The sequence below is a fragment of the Misgurnus anguillicaudatus genome, chromosome 11 (genome assembly GCF_027580225.2).
Source record: "Misgurnus anguillicaudatus chromosome 11, ASM2758022v2, whole genome shotgun sequence".
Lineage (NCBI taxonomy): Eukaryota > Metazoa > Chordata > Actinopteri > Cypriniformes > Cobitidae > Misgurnus > Misgurnus anguillicaudatus.
The window spans coordinates 5,441,747-5,461,739 of record NC_073347.2 but is presented as its reverse complement, the minus strand read 5'-3'; the positions used below and the strand labels follow the sequence as shown (position 1 = coordinate 5,461,739).

Here is a 19,993-nt window from a genome sequence, read left to right as displayed (position 1 = left end):
GGTATAGACGACCCCAAGGACCGTTTGAGGGTTAAACCATCGTAAATTACCTAGACAGTGATTTGCACGCAATGAAAGAATCCATGTCAATTACGTGTATTGAAGAACGAAGCATTCAATTGCAAAGAGGACTGGCTCAGACTCCATAGCAACGGAGGCCCCTGCTGAAAAAACCAGCATCAAACCAGCATGGACCAACATGGGAATTATGCTGGTCTATGCTGGTTTAGCTGGTGGTCAAGCATACCAGCACCAAAACACAACATATGCTGGTATGACCAGCATGGGATGCTGGTGCTAATGCTGGTTTAGCTGGTGCTAATGCTGATTTGGTGCTGGTTTAGCTGGTGCTAATGCTGTTGCTGATGCTGGTTTGATGCTGGTTTAGCTGGTGTTCACTAGCAAACGAGCACCAAAACACAACATATGCTGGTCTTGCTGGTATGCTGGTTATTTCTGCAGGGGCAGAGGATTCTGGGCAATGCAGGCATCCGAAACTGACTGCGTCTCAAACCTACTACTTCCATACTATATAGTGTCAGAATCCTGCCAGATCCTTGTTTGTATTTAGATCTAGTCAGCATGGCAGGGTTCTGACAGTACAATGTTTTATGTGGGAGATGCGTGGTTTTAGTATTGGTTTATTCTGACCATGCATTTCCCGGGTCTCGTCACTTTTTCCCCGATCCCTTACTTAAGATTATTTCCAGGTGTATGTCATTTACTTTCTCCCTTTTTAAGAGTTCTTGTGTTTGTTGTCCAGTGCGGGTTCGTCTGTGTCATGTTGTTGGTAATAAGTGTCTACAGTAAGTCTTGCAGTATATTTATCTTATGTTCCAGTTCGTGTTTTGTTTAAGTAATAGTGTTCAGTGTAATTTTGTTTGATTTGTGTTTGCCCTGTTCTGTTTGCCCCCTCGTGGGTTTTTGTTTTCCTTTTTTTACCCTGTTTGTTTAATAAAGTCCTGTGTTTCATCACGTCCGCATTTGGGTTCTTCTTCGTTTCAAATTCCTGACATACAGTACGCAAAGAGTACGAGAAGTAGTGCTGTTCACCTACTATATAGGTGTGTTCGAGTTCATCCGGCGCTGCGCAGACCGATCGGCGAGGTTTGCCACTTGCAGTCGAGGGAGGAACTGAAGACGGAGCCGTCAAGCCGGACACCTGCTGCTTGCCGTAGTGACGTGTGCGCCGTGTTTCCTTGTTTTTAATCGCAAATGAAGTGAATTAGACTGAAGAATTTGATCAATCACGTAAAGCTGTTATGTCATCACAACTCCGGGCAGCCGCTCTGGAGAAGCTGCACCGGCTGAGCTAGCCGGCTACTCTCGAAATGCTCTCGCGGTACTTAGAAACCATATGACACAGTCACGTGCCTGCAGTGCCAGCTGAAGTCGGACAAAAATACTAACCGGAATGCACTGCTTCAAGTCAAACAGCATCAGGTTTAACATTGTGTCTGATTGAATTTACTACGTTAACTCGCAGTATTTTATACCAAGGTCAAGGGTTTGATATTGCATATGAAAAACATGTACATAAGTAACCCAAGTTAATCAGTTTGATCAAATAAAAAAGCAGATTAAAACATGAAACATAAAAAAGGTCTTCCATATCAATTCAATTTTATTTATAAACTGTAGCACTTTTCACATTCAAAGCAGCTTTACATTAATAAACCTGACTCCCTAAACTCCTAGGAGAAAAAAAACCCTAGAGAGAGAGCCAGACATCGTTGATTCTATAGAGAACTTACTATATATTAGATACTTTATTTTACAACTTTAAAATATAAAAACATTAAGAATTAAAAAAAAATTTTTTTTAAATGTGTTCAAGGATGAGACAGGATCTGCATCAGACGTTCAGCCAGCGGTCTGTGTTCATGAAGTCTGAAATACAACCTGAAGATGAGAAAGAAAGAAAATGTCAACATTTAATTTTTAGTCATCATATTTATAGTATATCTAGAACCTTAAAGCCACAATATCAGTGGCGGCTCGTGACTGCTCATCCGAGGGATGCTAATTAAAAATAAGTGTTCGGAGTGTCATGTGTGTTGCTTGCGTTTTTAAAATATTTGTTTGTTGCGTCATGTGAACCATGTGCATCACGTGTTTTGTCAAAATAAGTGCCTGCTGCACATGCCTCTGGACCGTTTATGATAAAAGAGACGCTCACATTCACAAAATACACGTAAGACACTCCCTTAACAGTAAACTTTGATTATTCATGAGATTATGCGATTATAGTTCACGAGTTCGCATTAACATGTAATCGATAGGGAATGAGATAAAGCATATTTGGTGTGCTGTCCGAGGAGAGGGCTCCGAGCTCGGAATTTTTTAGCCCGAACCCAGAGTACTCCCCTCTCTTTAACTGTGATAAAATGAATCTAGATGAGAGTGAGGTGATGGGGTGGAGGAGGGATGCTGCAAAAAATCTGTCACGGGACAGAGGTGAGAGACTGCCATTTATAGGCACCTCTTTGCACTGATTGGTTGGATCACATGACCATGCTCCTCCCGAACTTAGTTAAATAAACTTCATTTCACGAGTTCGCATTAACATGTAATCGATAGGGAATGAGATAAAGCATATTTGGCGTGCTGTCCGAGGAGAGGGCTCCGAGCTCGGAATTTTTTAGCCCGAACCCAGAGTACTCCCCAAAAATGCCACATAAATGACAGACAGCAGCCAGAAAAAACAGCCCCCAAAAAGTGTAAGCGTAAAGACCTATAGAAAGCGGTGGGAAAACTAGTGGTTTGACTGGGAGGGCTCTCGCAGCATCCGACGGGAAAGCCCCACCAGCAGTCAAACGGGGAGCGCATTTGCGAACTAGAACAAGGTGCGGAATTAAACGAGTTAAGGCCAATTCACTGGAAGGCCGCTGCAGTGTCCAACGAGAGCTTTGGTTGAGATGCTAGCAGCATCGAACGAGACGTCTCCACATGCAGAGGGGAAATGCTGGTGAGGACGGAGAGAAATCTAATAAGCGAGACAAGCAAAAATCGAATTAGGCTTTTGACCGGGAAGACCCTCGCAGCATCTGACGGGGGCTTTGGCTGAGGTGCTCACGGCATCAGACGGGAAGTTCCTACCAGCAGTCAAACGGGAATGCTTGACGATAGATTTTTTAAATAAGCAAAATTAAGCGTCCAAACGGGAGGACCCTCGCTGCATCCGAAGGGAGCTTGAGCGAAGATGCTCGCTGCATCGGATGGGTAGGTCCCGCCTGTATTAAAAAGGAAATGCTTGATATAAGGTTTAAAAAGCAAAAATTTTGGTGTTCGACCGGGAGAACCCTCGCAGCGTCCGAAGGGAGCTTTAACGGAGATACTCACAGCATCGAACGGGTAGGTTCCGCCTGCAGTCAAACAGGAAGGCTCTAGAATAGGGTTAAAAAGGCAAAAAATTTGGTGTCCGACCAGGAGGACCCTCGCAGCATCCAAAGGGAGCTTTTGCGGAGATGCTCACAGCATTGGATGGGTAGGTCCTGTTGCAAATTCAACATGAAAATATAAAGGTAAGAAAATTATGAGTGATGAGTGATGGGGCTCGACCAGCGATTTGAAGGGGCGAAACTTAAATTGGTGAAAGAAAATCCCGCACTGCCTACAAACGGGGAGCCCAAACAACGACGTGCACGGTAGAGTCCAACTGTGTGTGAAAAATGCTGGGGAAAAATATATACGAATACTGTATACATACAGTGTATTCTCACAAGTATGAACGCACGCAGATAAATATACATATAATTATTTATTCATTTTAATGAATGTGCAGGTGAAGCAAACAAAACAAACTAGGCGTACACAAGATTTTCTGATATGCAAGTGGTTGAATCTAATGTAGAATTTGAATGATTCTGACATCCGGCAACTGAGGACCTAAGTTTGTTGATTAGAGAGGCCGTTTGGAGCGGGAGTGGTTGGGGCACTGATGCTGAATGAATTAGCTGAATGAAAATTTAATTGCTTGGATATCAGACTGGATTAAAATTTTTTTACCAAAATCTCGTAGCCAATTAAATTCGGTTGTCGATGAAAAGAGGATCAAAACAAGTGTTGACCAGGATCGTCTGTACTGCAGGTAATTTATTAGCGAATTATATAATTGGATGGGGTTCGGTAAACTGAAAATAGAAAGTGCCCCTTCTTAAATTTGAAAGTCTTACTTTGTTTGAAGAAAAACGAGATTGTATCAAGGTTTTAGAACTTTTTAATCAGAAGTTGTAGGGTAGATGACTGGACTGAAATTTTAGATGACTGCAAATCCTGAACAGTGAAAAAAGCAAAAAAGCAAAAAACACAAAATGAACACTGCGTCCAGTGTGCGGGCAGAATGGATGGAGTGGTAGAGGGAGTGGTGACCGAGCCGAAAGGCGGAAAGGCACCTAGACATTAAGTCAATTGTAATGGGCGGCATGGAGTTTGGGCGAATGGGCTTATTTCTAAATATAGTTTTGATGACGGGTGAGAGTTTTAGAGTTGTTTATAGCTGATGAAGGTTTGCCAAAGATTAGATTATAAAAATTAATGCCACTTAATTACCCTAAATGACTTAACTGTTGAATAAATGAGATGCCCAACAAAGAAAAATCCGGAAACGGACCTAAAATGCCCATGGCATCGGAGAGGTAGACCCCATATGCAGTCGAAACAAGAGTGCATATATTAAAAGGCGTGAATTTTTTGGAGCAAAACTGGGCATCGAATTTAAGTGTTTGACAGGGAGGACCCTCGCAGCGTCTGCGGGAGCTTTAGCTGGAATGCTCACAGCACCAGACGGGTAGGTCCCACCTGCGGTCGAATGGGGCTCACCCAGCACTTTGAAGGGGCAAGACGAATAAACAGAAGAAAGAAACTTTGCATAGTTTCTGATTGGGGGAAATGTGCAGTAATACAAATAGCAGAGCTTAAAAAGAAACTATTGTTATTTAATGACAATATAATGAGGTTTAGACAAGCAGCAAATGCTGATAGAAATTTACGTGAAATAAGAGCTGATATGCAAGCGCTGAGCAATTAGAAAAAAACACGATTGAATTGGCATGTGCACATGCGAATGTGATTGGTAACAGCGGGAATGATCAGGTGTTGAAAACGAGCAAATTAATTAGTTCCAGGTGTGGTTTCCTTACACTGTAAAAATCCAATTAATGAAATGTTGGACGGGCAAAAAAAAAAAATATATATATATATATATATACAAGTTAAACCAATTTTCTTAGTCACTAAAAAATAATTAATTGGGCCAACAATTTGAGTTTTACAGTGTAGAGAAAAAAAAGAGTTCATGGTTAAATGATTTACCGTTGAATAATACCTTTGGAGGATAGGGTAAATGTCTCTGAATATAAATCGAGGTATCAAAATTTTACCTGGTGACTTTGTAAAAACGGTTTTGTATGATGATTTAGGGATGTACTTGCATCCAGTTCTGATGCCGGCAGGCTAACTACCGGTGATGGAAAAAAAAATTAATACGATTTTGCTCCCTGGCACATGCGTGGCAGTTAAATTTGATTCCGAAGACCATCGTAAAAGCATAGCGAGGGGGCGCAGTGTTTCGTTGACAAATTTAGAAAATTTGAGCGTTTTCAATTTTATTTAGAATGCTACCAGAGCAGCATGTAGGACAGAACAAAATTTTAGATGAGAGGAGTTTACATTTAAAACAAAACTGGCTAAGGAGATTAAATACGACAACGCTATATGACCGAAATATAGCTTAAAACCCAGAAACCCGAAGGAGGTGGATGGGTCCCATGATTTGCACTCAGCGATGCCAAAATGCCAGGATCTTTAAAACTTTTTGAACTGTGAGGGAGATCTGCTGGAAAAGCATCGGGTGGTTAGATTGAGATTTTTCAGCGAATATGGGAATTGCATAGTTACATTAAATAAAACCGAAAACCCAACTTTTTTGCGACTGATTTCCCCACAAGTTAAATAAACCGTGATGCGGAATTGAATGCGGTAGCCTATATTACGCCAGCGGGCGTTAAATGAATGCTGCGAATCAGGGTATTAGATTAACGTCAACTTTCCCATGGTCACTACTTGCAGGTTTTTATTTTACGGGCTGGTTAAAAATAGGAAAAAACGCTTAAAGGAAGATTAAGAGATTACCTTGTGCGGCATATGATTTAAACAGCTCGGGATCTGCAGAGGCAGATTGGAATAAAATATTTCGAGTATGCAGGGATCCTGGGACAGAATTAAGCAATGATTAATGTCAGACATCATTTAAATGGTAAAATCAGCGTCATAGCTCCACCATCGACTACAAAAGAACGAATCGACTGGCAGGTGACGAATATAGAGTTAGATTTTGAAATAAATAACCCCCTAACATGCGGAGCGCGCTGCTGCGGGTGCTGAAAAACCCTGGTAAGCTGTATATCCATCAGGGTATAACGCGAACATGGAACAGCTTTTACCGTCGGACTCGGCGGCAAGGATGGAGCTAGTTAGTGCACTTCTTAGGGAACAAAACACCGTCCTGTAGAAGGACATACGAGCCGACACTTTAACGCCGGGCACGATAGAGGCACGGTGTTGGCAGTAAATTATCGCCTTAATAGCGGGAAAAAAAACCCATTAAAGTAAGTTCGTATTGGGGGGTCTGTGACGAGAAAACGCAATATATTCTAAAATAGTGTGTAATAAGCGAGTTAGGTACGCCTGGTAGCGTATCACCAGCAGCTGGAGACGCTGCTTCTAGATAACTTACATAATGGCAAATGTGAGATCGCACGACTCGAAAAACTACAGAACTGACTGAAAGAGTTGATTTAAAAGTATGATTCGGGCCGGTGGTGATAGCGCAAAAGTCTGCCGTTGTGATGAAAGCGTGAGCGGTTGCTTATTAGGTTTGCAACTAACGTTAGAGGGAAAAGCAGAGCAAATTATTTCTGTACAGTAGCTAAATCAATACAAAACGAAGGATGTAAGTACAATACTTTAAGAGTAACGTGGAAAGAAAAATCAACACGGTCTACATTGAGATCGAGAAGTCCGAGTTGCGGAGGAAAATATCGATAAAAAAAAGGGGAAGCATAACTTATATTATATCGATTAAAAACCAATGACTATTTTGGGTCCCTGTGTTAATAATCCGTGCGTTTCAAAACGATTGCATGGGGAGGTACTGAATGAATAAGGATCGGTGGTCTGCGGAGGCAATCTCCCGTTATATTTGGTGATCTTAGAACAGGTTAAACTAAAAACAGAGGAATGAGAGATAATAGCGTCAGGGCTTGAGCCGCTAGCGGAGGCAGCCTCACGCTAGGAAGCACCTGAAGTTAACATCCTATGGACAAAAATACAGATGAGGAAAACGGATTGCGACGCTGGCGAATATAACAGAAATATTTGGTGAAATGGAAGCGGGAGCCACTGTTATGCGGGCGAGGGAACTGATTGAAACCGGCGCTCTAGGACGCGGCCCGGACCTGCCGAGCGCCTGCCACCGGTGGTGAGAGGCATTTAGGAAAAAACCCGGTACTCGGCGGAGTAGGGTGGAAGGTGGAGGGCGCAAAATTTGGGCCCGGTGGCCTTGCTTGCTAGATGAGTACGAGAGGCTCAATGGGAAATGGTTAGTAGTCTGAAAGGAGACATTTAGTCATAGCGTTAAACCTGCGCGAAAGATATAGTTCAATAGTGATCGTTTCGAGGCTTTTATCAGTCCCTGATTAATGATTCGGCTCGATTGGGCCGGATAGGAACCGAGGCGAAAAAGGGCGGACGTCTCGCTGGCAGGGGCGAGAGTAGGATTCGGCGTCCTGGTGTGAAGTGGAAAGTGTCGGTTAATATCCCCAAATTTTTCAGGTAGAAAGAAATTAATCCTTGCTGGTAAGTAGTGGCGGGCCGAGAAAGCACGTCGTCGCACAACAACGCTCGAAACCGGATGTGACGACACATGGGCGGGGCCAAATGCTGCAAAAAATCTGTCACGGGACAGAGGTGAGGGACTGCCATTTATAGGCACCTCTTTGCACTGATTGGTTGGATCACATGACCATGCTCCTCCCGAACTTAGTTAAATAAACTTCATTTAAAAAAGCATTCATTCATACCTCCTTCAAACTCCATACGTCTCAGGATGATGAAAACAGCATCTCCAATCATTCCCCTCTCCTTCAGTCATTCAGCTTCATCCTTTTCATTTTTGTGTGGATAGTGCCCTGTAGTGATGAAAATGTACATTTAAAACAATCTTACTATACAACTAACTACACAAAATAAAAAGCATGTAATCTGCAAAATGCAGTTTCCTTCTTGAAAAGGTCTGTTACCTCATTTTGTATACGAGTAGCTCTTCTTCGTCAGACTCAGTTTTAAACCAGTCATGATCTAAGATCTCCTTGAGCGTCGGACGATCACTTGGATTCGGGGCCAGGCACCATCTTAACAGATCACAGATTTCTGTACAAGATTTATGAGAGAGCTGGTTAGTCATCATGACACACAAATGACAATAATGATCACGGCATAAAGAGACGCTTTTGTTGTCATTTAATAATACTGCAAAAAAGTCTGCCTGTCTGTCTATCATCTAAAGGGACCCTGGCCTAGGGCTGGGTATCACACGTCGATACTTTTATGGTATCGAACGAAAAACTTTGATACTTTGAGTATCGAAAAATGGTTTGTCTTTCGGTGCCAAATTTCGGTTCCAAAAGCCAAGCGGCTGTGTCTGTGTGAGCCTGTACTTGCATGTAAGGACCTAAAGCGCCGGCGATTGGCTGTCCACCACCACGTGACGGAGAAGATTTCAGAAGATACTCACAGTCACCCAACACACGTGTAAAAAGGATACAATATGAGAAATGTACAGAAAGGCTTTGTGACAGTCTACCAAATTGAGTGAGCGCAAATATTACCGTGCTGTCTCCGTGAAAGTCAACCAAAACGGCGCTTCTCCTAAAGTGACGAGGGGTTTCAATTTAAAGCACGCGCGCAGCCTGTGTCTCTCAATGCTTGTTACTCGTGCCTGGTTCCGCAGCATCGCAAGACTTCATGCCCTCGTCTCCCAAAATGGATGATGCGTTTAAACCTATTTTTTACAGTCTATGGTTTAAAGTTAAGCAGCCCAACACTGCTTACAAGCCTGGCTTATTATTTTAAACAAACTAAAATTCAATTTAACGCATTTGCTACTCATTTTAAAAATCCCAAATGTAGGCTATTTAATATTTTGATAATTATGAAGTTGAGTATTACAGTTCTTTGTTTACAAAAACAAACAAACATGCATACAAATCTTCCCAGTGAAACTCAGTCACCCATTTAAATATTTTAACTTTTTGTCAAAGTTGCAGCATAATGAACTCACTTATTTCAATTCCGCTAGTCCAAGCTAAAGACCATTTTACATTTCATAAAATAAAGCAGTGTTAGTTATATTCTTAATTTCTTTATTTTTGTTTCCTTATTTTCATAAAACAAAAACAGATAAGTGTGTCTGCTGGCGCACCCCTATCCAAAAGCACAACCAGTTGTATTAATAATGTTACCCTGAGTGAGAAATGTTACCAGAATTTGTTTTGATTAAGGTGAAAAATAAAAGTTTTGTGTTTAATGTATTTTTGTTAATGTTTAAATGGATTTTAAAACATATGGTATCGGGAAAAAGTATCGTTAGGAACCGGTATCGAAACTGAGGTATTGAAATTGGCACCGGATCGAAAGATTTTGAACGATACCCAGCCCTACCCTGGTCACAGACAGACAGTACCTCAGGTTAAGATGATGGCACAGTGATGTAATACATCGGCGAGCCACTAAATGACTGTTTAGCTAAACACAATAAAATCTAACATCTTGCCAGACAGACCGTATCATCTGATAATATTTATTGTGGATTTGATCAGAGACTTTGTGTGTGCATGTTGATCAGTCATTTTCACTCACCCTTTGATAAATCCTTCTCAATTGTCTGCAGATTCCCGGACTGAAAGTTCTTTAAATCAGAGGGGTAATCTCCAAGCACCATGAAGTACAGCACAGTACCTAAGGCCCAGACGTTTGCTGGCACAGCGCGGAATTTCTTGTAGATCTCAGGCGGGGTGCCACATAGAGCTCCTGTACACAAAACATCATGTTGAGTCATTTTGTAAAAGAAACAACAGGTTTATACGCTTTATTAAAAAATGCAGCTCACCCGTTAAGTCACAGGAATCACAGACATCATCATGCGTCAGATAATGTCCACCCCCAAAGTCAATTAACTTCAGGGTCATTGTTGATTGCTGCACCAAGAAGTTTCCGGGATGGATGGATGTGTGGAAAACTCCATTATCCAGACAGTGTTGCACTGCCAGTACCGCCTGACGCATGAGATGTCTTGCTGTATTTTCACTTAGTCCTCTATGACTTGTAACAAAATCCCTCAAGGACTCGCTGTGCAGTGGGTACTCCAACATGAGCATGTAAAAGTGTTTAGTGTCGTACCAGTCATACATCTGTATGACATTGGGGCATGAGGGCGCTTCTCCTAACTTAAGCAGCAGCGCCACTTCTGGAATAAGTGGTTTGGGGTATCCAGGCTGGAGAAAAAAATGGTCAACAAATTACAATTAGATAAAACAAATATCTTGTATTGGTGCGTAATCGCTATACTGTCTATTTTCTGTTTAGTTCACTTCATCAAATTTTATGACAACTTACAATCTGAAGAGTCCTTTCATTCTTTCGTTTGATTATTCGCTTGATGGCAACCTGTAAAGAGAAAAACAACAAAAGTTAATTTCTCTTGAGCTGACTGAAGCGGCTCACCTGACACTTCACACATAACTTTAAGGTTTGAGAATCTACAAACTTTAAAACATGGTTTAGATCAAGTGGACATACAAATTTCAGCAAACATTGTGTTTGATATAAATACGAGTGCATTACCGGAGTGTCATCCGATATACGGATCCCTTTGTACACTCTGCTACCGCACCCTTCCCCAAGCACTTCATACAAGAGTTGATATTCAGAATCAAAAGGCTCTGAAAAACACACAGAAAAATGATGAGGTGACAGTACATGTTAACACTCATATACTTACAGATGAAAGGTACAGCATACATTTCCAAGTATAGAAGAATATGATGAAGAAACCATTTCACTTATTGATGCAAAGTAGGAGTAATGAAGTCAGTACACTCACCTCTAAGCACAGAGCGTTTAGCTCGTTTCTTCTCGCTTGGCGGTTCAAAAGCTTCTTGAACAACATCTATAACTTTTGGCCTGACAACTTTATCCTCTTCTGGCGAGGGATCTCTGGGATTTTCAAGGGCTTTTGGTGGGGTAATTTTAAATTTAGCTGGGTTACGAATCCAACCTATTGCGGGTTTTCCAACAAATTTTCGTCTGCGAGTTTGAAATCTCACTGGGTTAGGATCCCAACAAAAACGTCTGGGATTTCCAAAAGCTTTTGGCCTGACAACTTTATCATCTTCTGGCAAGGGTTGTCTGGGATTTTCAAGGGCTTTTGCCTCAAGATTTCCAACATCTTTTGACCCAGGATTTTTTGCTTTATTTGGGTCAGGATTTCCACCACCTTTTAACCCAATATTCTCTGGGATGGCACCTAACGTCTGTAGCCTGGCATTGGCTGCAGCGATGCCACCAAAACTGGCCAGATCCGCACCATCCATGGCATCAGGAATAGCTGGATCGGCATCTTTTTTCACTTTACTCTTCCCTTTTTTACTCCAAGGGTTGTGAAATGAGCGGCTCTTTGAAGCCTTTTGTTTTTGTTTCTTTAAGCCAACACTCTTCGATTGAGAATCTGCCAGATCAACAACTTCCCTGGCATCAGGGATAGCTGGATCGGCCTCAATCTGTGAAGTCGGCATCGACTCCACTTTGCCCCTCCGGAAGCATCCAAAGAAGCGTTGCGTCAATGTCATGCGTTTATCCGGACGAATCTTTGGTTTTGATTGGGGGCCGGCCAGAGCAGGAACATCCATGCCAACAGGAATATCTGAAATAGCCTTGGGCTGTTGAGTTGGCACAACAGTCACTTTTTCTCCCTGGAGGTTAGATTTGCGGCTCTTTGAAGCCTTTTGTTTCTGTTTCTTCGGACCAACGTAGGTCTTTGACTGTGATGCAGGATCAACAACTTCCCTAACATCAGGAATAGCTGGATCCGCTTTCAGCAGGGGAGTCGGCACTGACTCCACCTTGCCCCTCCGGAGACAGTCAAAGAATGCCATTCGTTGTTTTTCCGGTTTGATCTTATTGTTTAATTCAGAGCTGGCCAGACCAGCACCATCCTTTACATTAGGATTAGCTGAATGTGCATTAAGCTGTGGAGAAGACCAGAGGTGGGTCAGACAGACAGACAGACAGATAAATGTTTCCAGACATGTTTAGAAGCCATGTTTCCATCCAAGGCTTTTTAGCAAAAAAATGCTTTAGCGCATAAACGCAATGTCAATACCTCAAAAAAAAATATATATAAAAAAATAGCTTTAACGCAAATAAATGTGATGTCACATGATAGATCTTCATCACGCGCAACCTCTGAAGGACATAACAGCAAACAATAGGCGCTCTTATTGCAGCCTGAGACTTTCTGTTTTGATTTGCAGAGTCGATCCTCCATATACACAGAGCTGCACTGAACTTACTTCATGAAGTGCTGAAATGTCAATCACTTATCCATAAAATTATTCATGTTTATTCTCCTAAATATTACATTTTTTGTCCTCATAATCGGGTCATTTTGGTGAAAGCACATTTATTTTAAATTACCGAGACCACAAACATCAGACTGGACCTGGCTAAGCTTTTATTGTAAAAGCATTAGAGAAATTAGGTAGATAATTTGCTCAAGATCAGATTTTTTGTGATACACCAAAAGTAATGTCGCTTTCATCATTCGTGATATCACAACGGACACCATTTTAGCACCATTTAAATAGAAAACCTTTAATACGCATATTCACTTGGTCGATAACAAAACCTGGATGGAAACATGTCTATAAATGGACAGATAGTTGTAGAAAAATAAAATGATGTAACAAACCTCTGAAGGAATCAGTGTTTCCACTTTATCATTATGAAGGAATTGCTGCTTTACTTTATTCCATCCCTTCTTTAATGATTTCAAGACTTTATTCTCGCATTTTTCTACACCAAAAAAGAAAAACAAAAACAAATGATAAACTATTAGAACATTCATTATGACAAAAGAGAATGACAAAGAACCGTGCTCAGTAATAATACTTAATAAACACATTTAACAAACTGTCCACCCAGATACTATTTGATTAAATATGTATATGTAATTGAGTATCTAATTCTTTATAACAAATTCCTAAAAATACAGCAATGATTATTGCATTAATAATGCTGTTAAAATAAGAGTTTAAAAGACACTAGAAAAATGGTCTAAACTTAATATCTTATTGTAAGATGCTTTATTTTACTGACATTAATGTAGTAAGATATCAGTATCTGCAAGGGCCCACAAAACTATTGAGGAACAAACATGGTACAGATTTAAAGATTGTCAGGAACACAAAATTTCCATCTGACCTGTGGGGCTGTTCGCCTCCTCAAATGCAGGAGTAAACTCCTTTACTCCTCCTCGTGGATGTGAACTCCCGGCGCGTCTGTCTAACAAATGTCCGTTGTTCGGGACAATGTCAGGGACCGCACTTGGTAGGACAAAATCCATTCCACCATCATCACATCTCCATCCCAACACTGCAATTCAATAAATAATGTTATGAAATGAATGCTTTAACTGAAGCGATCAATATGTGTCTAAAACTTGTCACTTATTTTAATCTATTATTTATTCAACTGTACAAAATAATTCAATAAAGTAATGCCTTCATTTGAAATTATAATTTTTCTTTTTGTCTAAATTGTATTGAAGCCAAGAGAGAACGTGCATTAATATTATTTTTGCTTTTCTCGTGATCATGACTTTATTTTCTGGGGATCTCGAGATAACAAAAAGTTGTTATCCTGACAATCCAAATGTCATAATGTAATTTCCTGTCCATAATATTTAGTGTATTTTAAAGTGAACTGCTGATGCATACGTGTAGCTAATAATTACATAAAGACTTATAAGATATATAAATAAGAGCTGTCCAAACTGAAAGGAACTTGCACTGACATATCTTAAAATACATCAGTGCCCTTTGTTTTGCCTCACAATGCACACAAGTAATGTTTTTAGTAAGGCATGTTTGTTAAAACTAGTTATATTTCCTAAATAAATTAAGGCCTAGTACTGGTTTAAGATATCTCTTCCCGGGAAACCACCCCATAATGTGTGTGAATTTAGGGACCATCTTCAAAGTAATAATGTACACGATTCTATCTTTAATAGTAATTAACAATTATATTAATAACTATATAAGTAAAAGTGTACATTATAGCCGACAACCGTATGAACACAGTTGGGTTTGTGACTGTTTGTTGACTAAAAGTTATTCCATTTAAATGCTGTATAAAGTAGAAACGTGTATATTAAGGAGTAACTTTAGAGACGGTCCCTAAATTCACCACTATCAATTTGTCAACTACATACTGACGAATCGATTTCATCTTAAACGAATCCCTGATCTAAGTAAAACCTAATTTGTTCATCCCCTAATTTACCAAAATATACCTCTGCTGTCTTCAAACAATACAACCCGTTCATGTACATACATATTAAGAACCCAAGAGCTTTCATCACATCACAAAAAATACAACTTTTGTTAACTTGAGATAACGAGAAATTAAGTTGTGATCATGAGAAAACAAGCAAGCAAAAATAAAAATAGTACACAACATTGGCTTCAGTAAATGAACAAAACAGTCTGGATAACAACAGTATGCACTGCTAACTATTTATTATGTTATACATCCCTTACGAAAATGAAACATTTACATCCAACAAATGGTTAACGGTACTTTATTAAAACCATTGTTACCACAAAATAACCATGGCTTTGCTAATAGTACTCAATACACCAATAAACATGGTTACTACACTTTTACCTCATAAAAACCAGTTAATTTTCGTGAGGGATAATAAAAAACAAGACCTCATACGGCGTAATTCTTATCTTAAATTGTGAGGATGTTTTATTAATTTTGGTCGCTTTTTGTTAAATTAATGGAGTCAAAATTTGTTTGCGTATTCTGCCGGTCAAGAAAAACGTCGGGTAAAATATCAAGTACACGAGCACCACCTGGTGTGTCTAAATGTACGCGTACATTAACAACACAATAACTTTATGTAAACTTATCAGCATGAAAGTCAGACTTTTTGCTTTAACTCGCATCTTACCTTTTTGGCGTTTCGCCTCATGTGTTGGATAAACATCCACCATCTCCTCCTCCTCCTCTCCTCCTTCAAATGGATTTAAAGAACCGGCAGCGCGCCCGACTTGTGACGAAAGTCCGAAATCAGGGACATAGTCAAAGTTCGGCACAGCATTCGGCAGATTAAAATCCATATTTTCAACATCTGCTCCTTCCATGTCCTTGTCGGACAATGGTGTTACAGGACGAAACATGATGTGAAAAGATAACTGCAGACTTAACTGTGCTTAGACTCGGTTCACAGAGGGTTGAAATCTAAGTAAACTGTCCTCCGTACACAGTGCGTCAAGCAGTTTAAAGTTGCGAACTTTTGGAAAGTCTGCAAATTCACTTGAAAATCTGTACAGTAGCGTTCGGAGTCAACCAAAGGCAAGCGTTCAGATCAGTCAAATGATACCAGTTTCATCTGGCTGAGCGTTTTATAGGCACCGATTGTGATGTCATAATGTCTCTATGACAACGATGTGTTCTACAGTATGGTTGTCATGGAGTTTAATGACTTTGTTCTGTTTACGGTTCAACTGTGATGAGTTATATATATATTTATGTCCCCTGTGTTGTTTAATTAAAACTATTTACAACGTTTGGACTTTTTATTGTAGATATATATATATATATGAATAAAATTTCTTTAATATGTCTTAATGCTTATTACTACTTTTTAAAATGTATTTTACAGTATGTATAGATGCTATTTTGTATTAATATATTTAGACCTATTGTGTTATTCATTTACAACCACTAGATGGCGCTATGTTAATTACCAGTAATGTTAAAAGAAGAGAGTATTAGTCGAGAGTAAAACACAGACATGCTCAGATTGTATGGAGATTTTATTTAAATCATCAAAAAGCATCAAAGGTCATATATTTTAATGCATGATACATACGAAAGGTTTTTCATTGCTCAAAATCCTTCACACATATCAAATAGTTAAACACTGGCAAAAACAGACATTAAGTTAGCTAATAATCCCTCATCCCTTACAGCAGTTAAAGCATCAACAGAGTTACATATTGCTGGGTTTACTGCAGGGTTAAATTCACTAAACACTACTTAATATTAATTCCCAAACACATTAAAGGACATTAGACATGTTGACTGATGAAGAACCACCACAGAGACTAAAGGGTCATGGTGGTGGACAAAATATGAGATGAGAGGAAAAGATCTAAAAAATGTTTCCACTACCAAAATTATTTTTTCTGCCCAAACCAATTTTATGCAACAATCTCCTATCATTGGTCAGATAACATGAAGCCTAAATTAACCTCCTGAACCCGAGCTTTGGTTTGACTTTTTTTTCAGATTTTTACCAGCTATTTTGGGGAACCAATAAATATAATAATCAAATATTTTTCTTTGAACATGAAGCAGTGTATTTGTCCATGTTTGTGTATAACAGGTTCCAGTTACACAGAATTAAGTATTATGGTGCAAACAACAAAAACATTGATGTCCACATATGTGACATCCAGGTCTTAGGAGGTTAAATGTGGCATAAAACAACTGTAAATAGAGATAGACCTTATTTAAAAATGTTACCTTATTAAAGATATCATGATTATATTTTTAACATTATAGATTTTATGTAGAAATCTCTCAAACTTGCTTCACTGATACTCTGAACTTTATTGAACTACATCTAAACACAGTTTAAAAATTATCTTCATTCACTGTTATATTTACCTTTAAGCTAAAGTAGACTGTACCATATACCATTAATCTATATAAAGCACTGTACCATACCACCAAAAACATGTTGAAGTCATACTTTCTGTTAATGCTATTCATTTTTATCACCACTAGGTGGCGACTGTAGATCAAACATGCAGTCACTGTTTCATTTCTCTGCAAAGGTTTGAGTGGAGACGAGCACGTGGACCTGTGTGATAATAATAAGAGATTATTCAAAGACATATCACAATGAGGATAACTTTAGTATAGGGATAAACATTGCCTACTGAAAAACAGCTAAAACCAACCTAACCTAGTTGATCTGGTCTCCCAGTTTGGTTTTAGCTGGTGTAGCAGGCTGGTTTTAGAGAGGTTTTTAGAGTCCACTTTTAGCTGTTCAGATTGAAAAACCAGCTTTACCAGACTGAAAGCTTAGACGAGTGGTCTTAGCTGGTTTACGCTGGTGCTGCACGCCTGGCAAAGCTGCATACATCTGGTTTTAGTTTCTGTGAGCTTTTTTCCAAACAAAAAATGTGCACCTAGAGAATCCAAATAGACACATGATAATAAAATAAGAAAGAGCACTACATACTACATGACTATCAATTCAAAACTTATCTGCACACAACAGCACAAAACTATTTCAGAAACAAAATTGTACAATATAACAAATTACTTGTTATGTTGAATGTGGTCGCTCGGGAGTCGGGAATGGACTCCAGTGATTATCTGTTTCAGTTGAAGGCCTATTTTACATCGCAAGGAGAAAACACACACACACGCGGGTGCAAACGCTTTATAATTACAAATGCCTTATGTTTGCCAAATAACTTAATGCTCAACATTGCTGGTAATATGCTGGCCTTGGTCTTGGTACCAAGGAATGATGGTAATGCTCCCACACCTATTAGTGTGGATGAGCATAAGGTAATCTCCATTCTCTCTAGGTTAAAGCCAGGGAAAGCTCCAGGCCCAGATGGTCTTGGCAGTCGTTTATTAAAGGAGTGCTCAGCTCAAGTAGGTGGAATGGTGGCTCGGCTTTTCCAGTGGTCATTGGACACTGGACATGTTCCAAAAGCCTGGAAAGAGACTATGATAATTCCGGTACCTAAAAAATCTAATGTTAAGGAGATGGAGAACTTTAGACCTGTGGCACTTACCTCAGTCCTCTGTAAATGTATGGAGAGAGTGGTAGCGGGGGAACTCTCTGTCAATGTAGGTCAATTTTTAGACCCGCTTCAGTTTGCCTATAAACCAAATCGGGGAGTCGAAGATGCTTGCTTAACTTTTTTAGACACTGTTACTAGACATTTGGATGTTCCTAACTCGCTTGTTAGGATTTTATTTATGGATTTTACATCCGCTTTTAACACCGTTAATATTAAATTATTGTTGGACCGTCTCCAAGGATTGCAGGTCAACGGGATTCTGGTGCAATGGATCAAGGATTTTTTAACGAATAGACCACAATATGTTCGAATGTATGATCACAAATCCAGCAGTATTATTATTAATACAGGAGTTCCACAAGGCTGTGTCTTGTCACCGATTTTATTTTCCATATATACAAATGAAATTATGTGTGGAATTAAAGGTATGTCACTTTTAAAATATGCGGACGATATGGCCTTGGTGGCCTGTATGACAGACAAGCAGTCCCTGGTTATCTATAGGCAATTTGTGGATTCTATGGTTGACTGGTTCCAGGACAGTGCTCTAAAGTTGAATATAAGTAAGACCAAGGAACTGTGTTGTGGGGGGGTACGTTCATCTAAAATACCTCCTTCACTTTATGAACCACTTAGGTTAGAGGGGCAGAAAGTGGAACAGGTTGACTCTTTTACTTACTTAGGCACTGTGATTGACAGTCAACTGTCCTTTACGCAACACGTGAATGGTGTCTATAAAAAAGCAAATCAGCGTTTATTTTTGCTGAGGCAGTTGAAAGGATTTAACGTTAGACAGGATATTATGACCACAGTGTATCGATCACTAGTGGAATCAGTCTTGACATTTAATATTGTTTCCTGGTATAGCCTTCTATCAGCTGGAAATAAGAAAAAACTCTTTAAAATTATTAAGCAGGCTTCAAAGATTACCGGGGTCCCACAGTTACAACTTTCAAATCTCTATTATACAGCGGTGAAGAGAAAGACTTCCTCTATTATTACAGATTGTACGCATCCTCTTTATGATGCTTTCCAGCTACTTCCATCAGGCTGCCGGTTTAGAACTCCGCTGGCTAGGAAGAAGGCTTACAGGAATTCATTTGTGCCCAATGCAGTAACTATTTTAAATACGGCTATGTGATGTGCGGAGGTGTTTATTTAATTTTGTAAAATGCTTGTTTTAAATTAATTGTGTGTATGTATGGTTATGTATTTGTTGTGAGCCTTTTAACTGAAGAAAAATTTCTATCATCGCTGATAGACAATAAAGTTACTCTGAACTCTGAACTCTGAATACTCATATTTTCCCCCACATATCTTATTTTCTTGTTTTTATATATTTTATGCATCAGATTCATAAAAGGGGTGTTGCAGGTTAAACACCACTATCGAGTACATGAATCACTCAAGATATATATCATTTTTTTAATGTCTCAAAAATGGTCTTAAAGACCACTATTTTTTTACGTTTTGGGGAGAAGTGGAGAAAGCCTCAGCCAGAGCCATAGAGATAGATGAGACATTTATTGCCGTTTAATACTTGCATATATCATTTGGAAATCATATATACATCGTAGTGTAGGGCAGATGGACAAGAGTGTGTTTTTGGAGCTGGACAATAAAACAATAAAACCACATTCTATGTTCCCGAGAGAGGGTGTTGTCTCTGTCCACAGGGGTCACTGATACGCAGGAACTGACCTGTATTTCTTCCCCTCTCAAAGATCTTGTTGCTGGAAATATACTAAACACATGTAATATTGAGTATATCATATGTTGTGATGATGGAAATACTGTTACAACATGTTTGATATCTT

The 19,993-nt window shown here is 39.5% G+C and overlaps 1 protein-coding gene and 1 long non-coding RNA gene across 3 annotated transcripts; both read right to left on the bottom strand.

Annotated features, from left to right (window-relative positions):
- Positions 1-1,733: 1,733 nt before the first annotated feature.
- Positions 1,734-12,462, bottom strand: LOC129416344 (uncharacterized). The gene is made up of 8 exons (XM_073872915.1): positions 11,162-12,462; positions 10,903-11,000; positions 10,675-10,725; positions 10,169-10,553; positions 9,919-10,089; positions 8,301-8,430; positions 8,082-8,189; positions 1,734-1,902 (listed from the first exon to the last, which is right to left on the bottom strand). The coding sequence occupies exons 1-7, from the start codon at positions 12,210-12,212 to the stop codon at positions 8,168-8,170; spliced, it is 1,908 nt and encodes a 635-aa protein (XP_073729016.1). The 5' UTR covers positions 12,213-12,462; the 3' UTR covers positions 1,734-1,902; positions 8,082-8,167.
- A 3,683-nt stretch (positions 12,463-16,145) lies between these two features.
- Positions 16,146-19,471, bottom strand: LOC141368771 (uncharacterized). 2 transcript variants are annotated; one of them, XR_012372025.1, is made up of 3 exons: positions 17,684-19,471; positions 17,316-17,546; positions 16,146-17,215 (listed from the first exon to the last, which is right to left on the bottom strand). It is a non-coding gene; the product is annotated as an uncharacterized lncRNA (long non-coding RNA). The 2 variants fall into 2 exon arrangements; XR_012372024.1 differs by having other exon boundaries at positions 17,321-17,546; positions 17,684-19,468.
- Between the last annotated feature and the right edge of the window lie 522 nt (positions 19,472-19,993).

Bases quoted from the DNA above. Each gene is read 5' to 3' on its own strand.
- LOC129416344 (XM_073872915.1), bottom strand. From the start codon at position 12,212: ATGGCATTCTTTGACTGTCTCCGGAGGGGCAAGGTGGAGTCAGTGCCG. The intron at 11,001-11,161 runs GTGAGTGTACTG...TGTGTTTTTCAG, and splicing joins TAAACGCTCTGTGCTTAGAG to AGCCTTTTGATTCTGAATAT. The intron at 10,090-10,168 runs GTGAGCTGCATT...TTTTGTGTACAG, and splicing joins TGATTCCTGTGACTTAACGG to GAGCTCTATGTGGCACCCCG.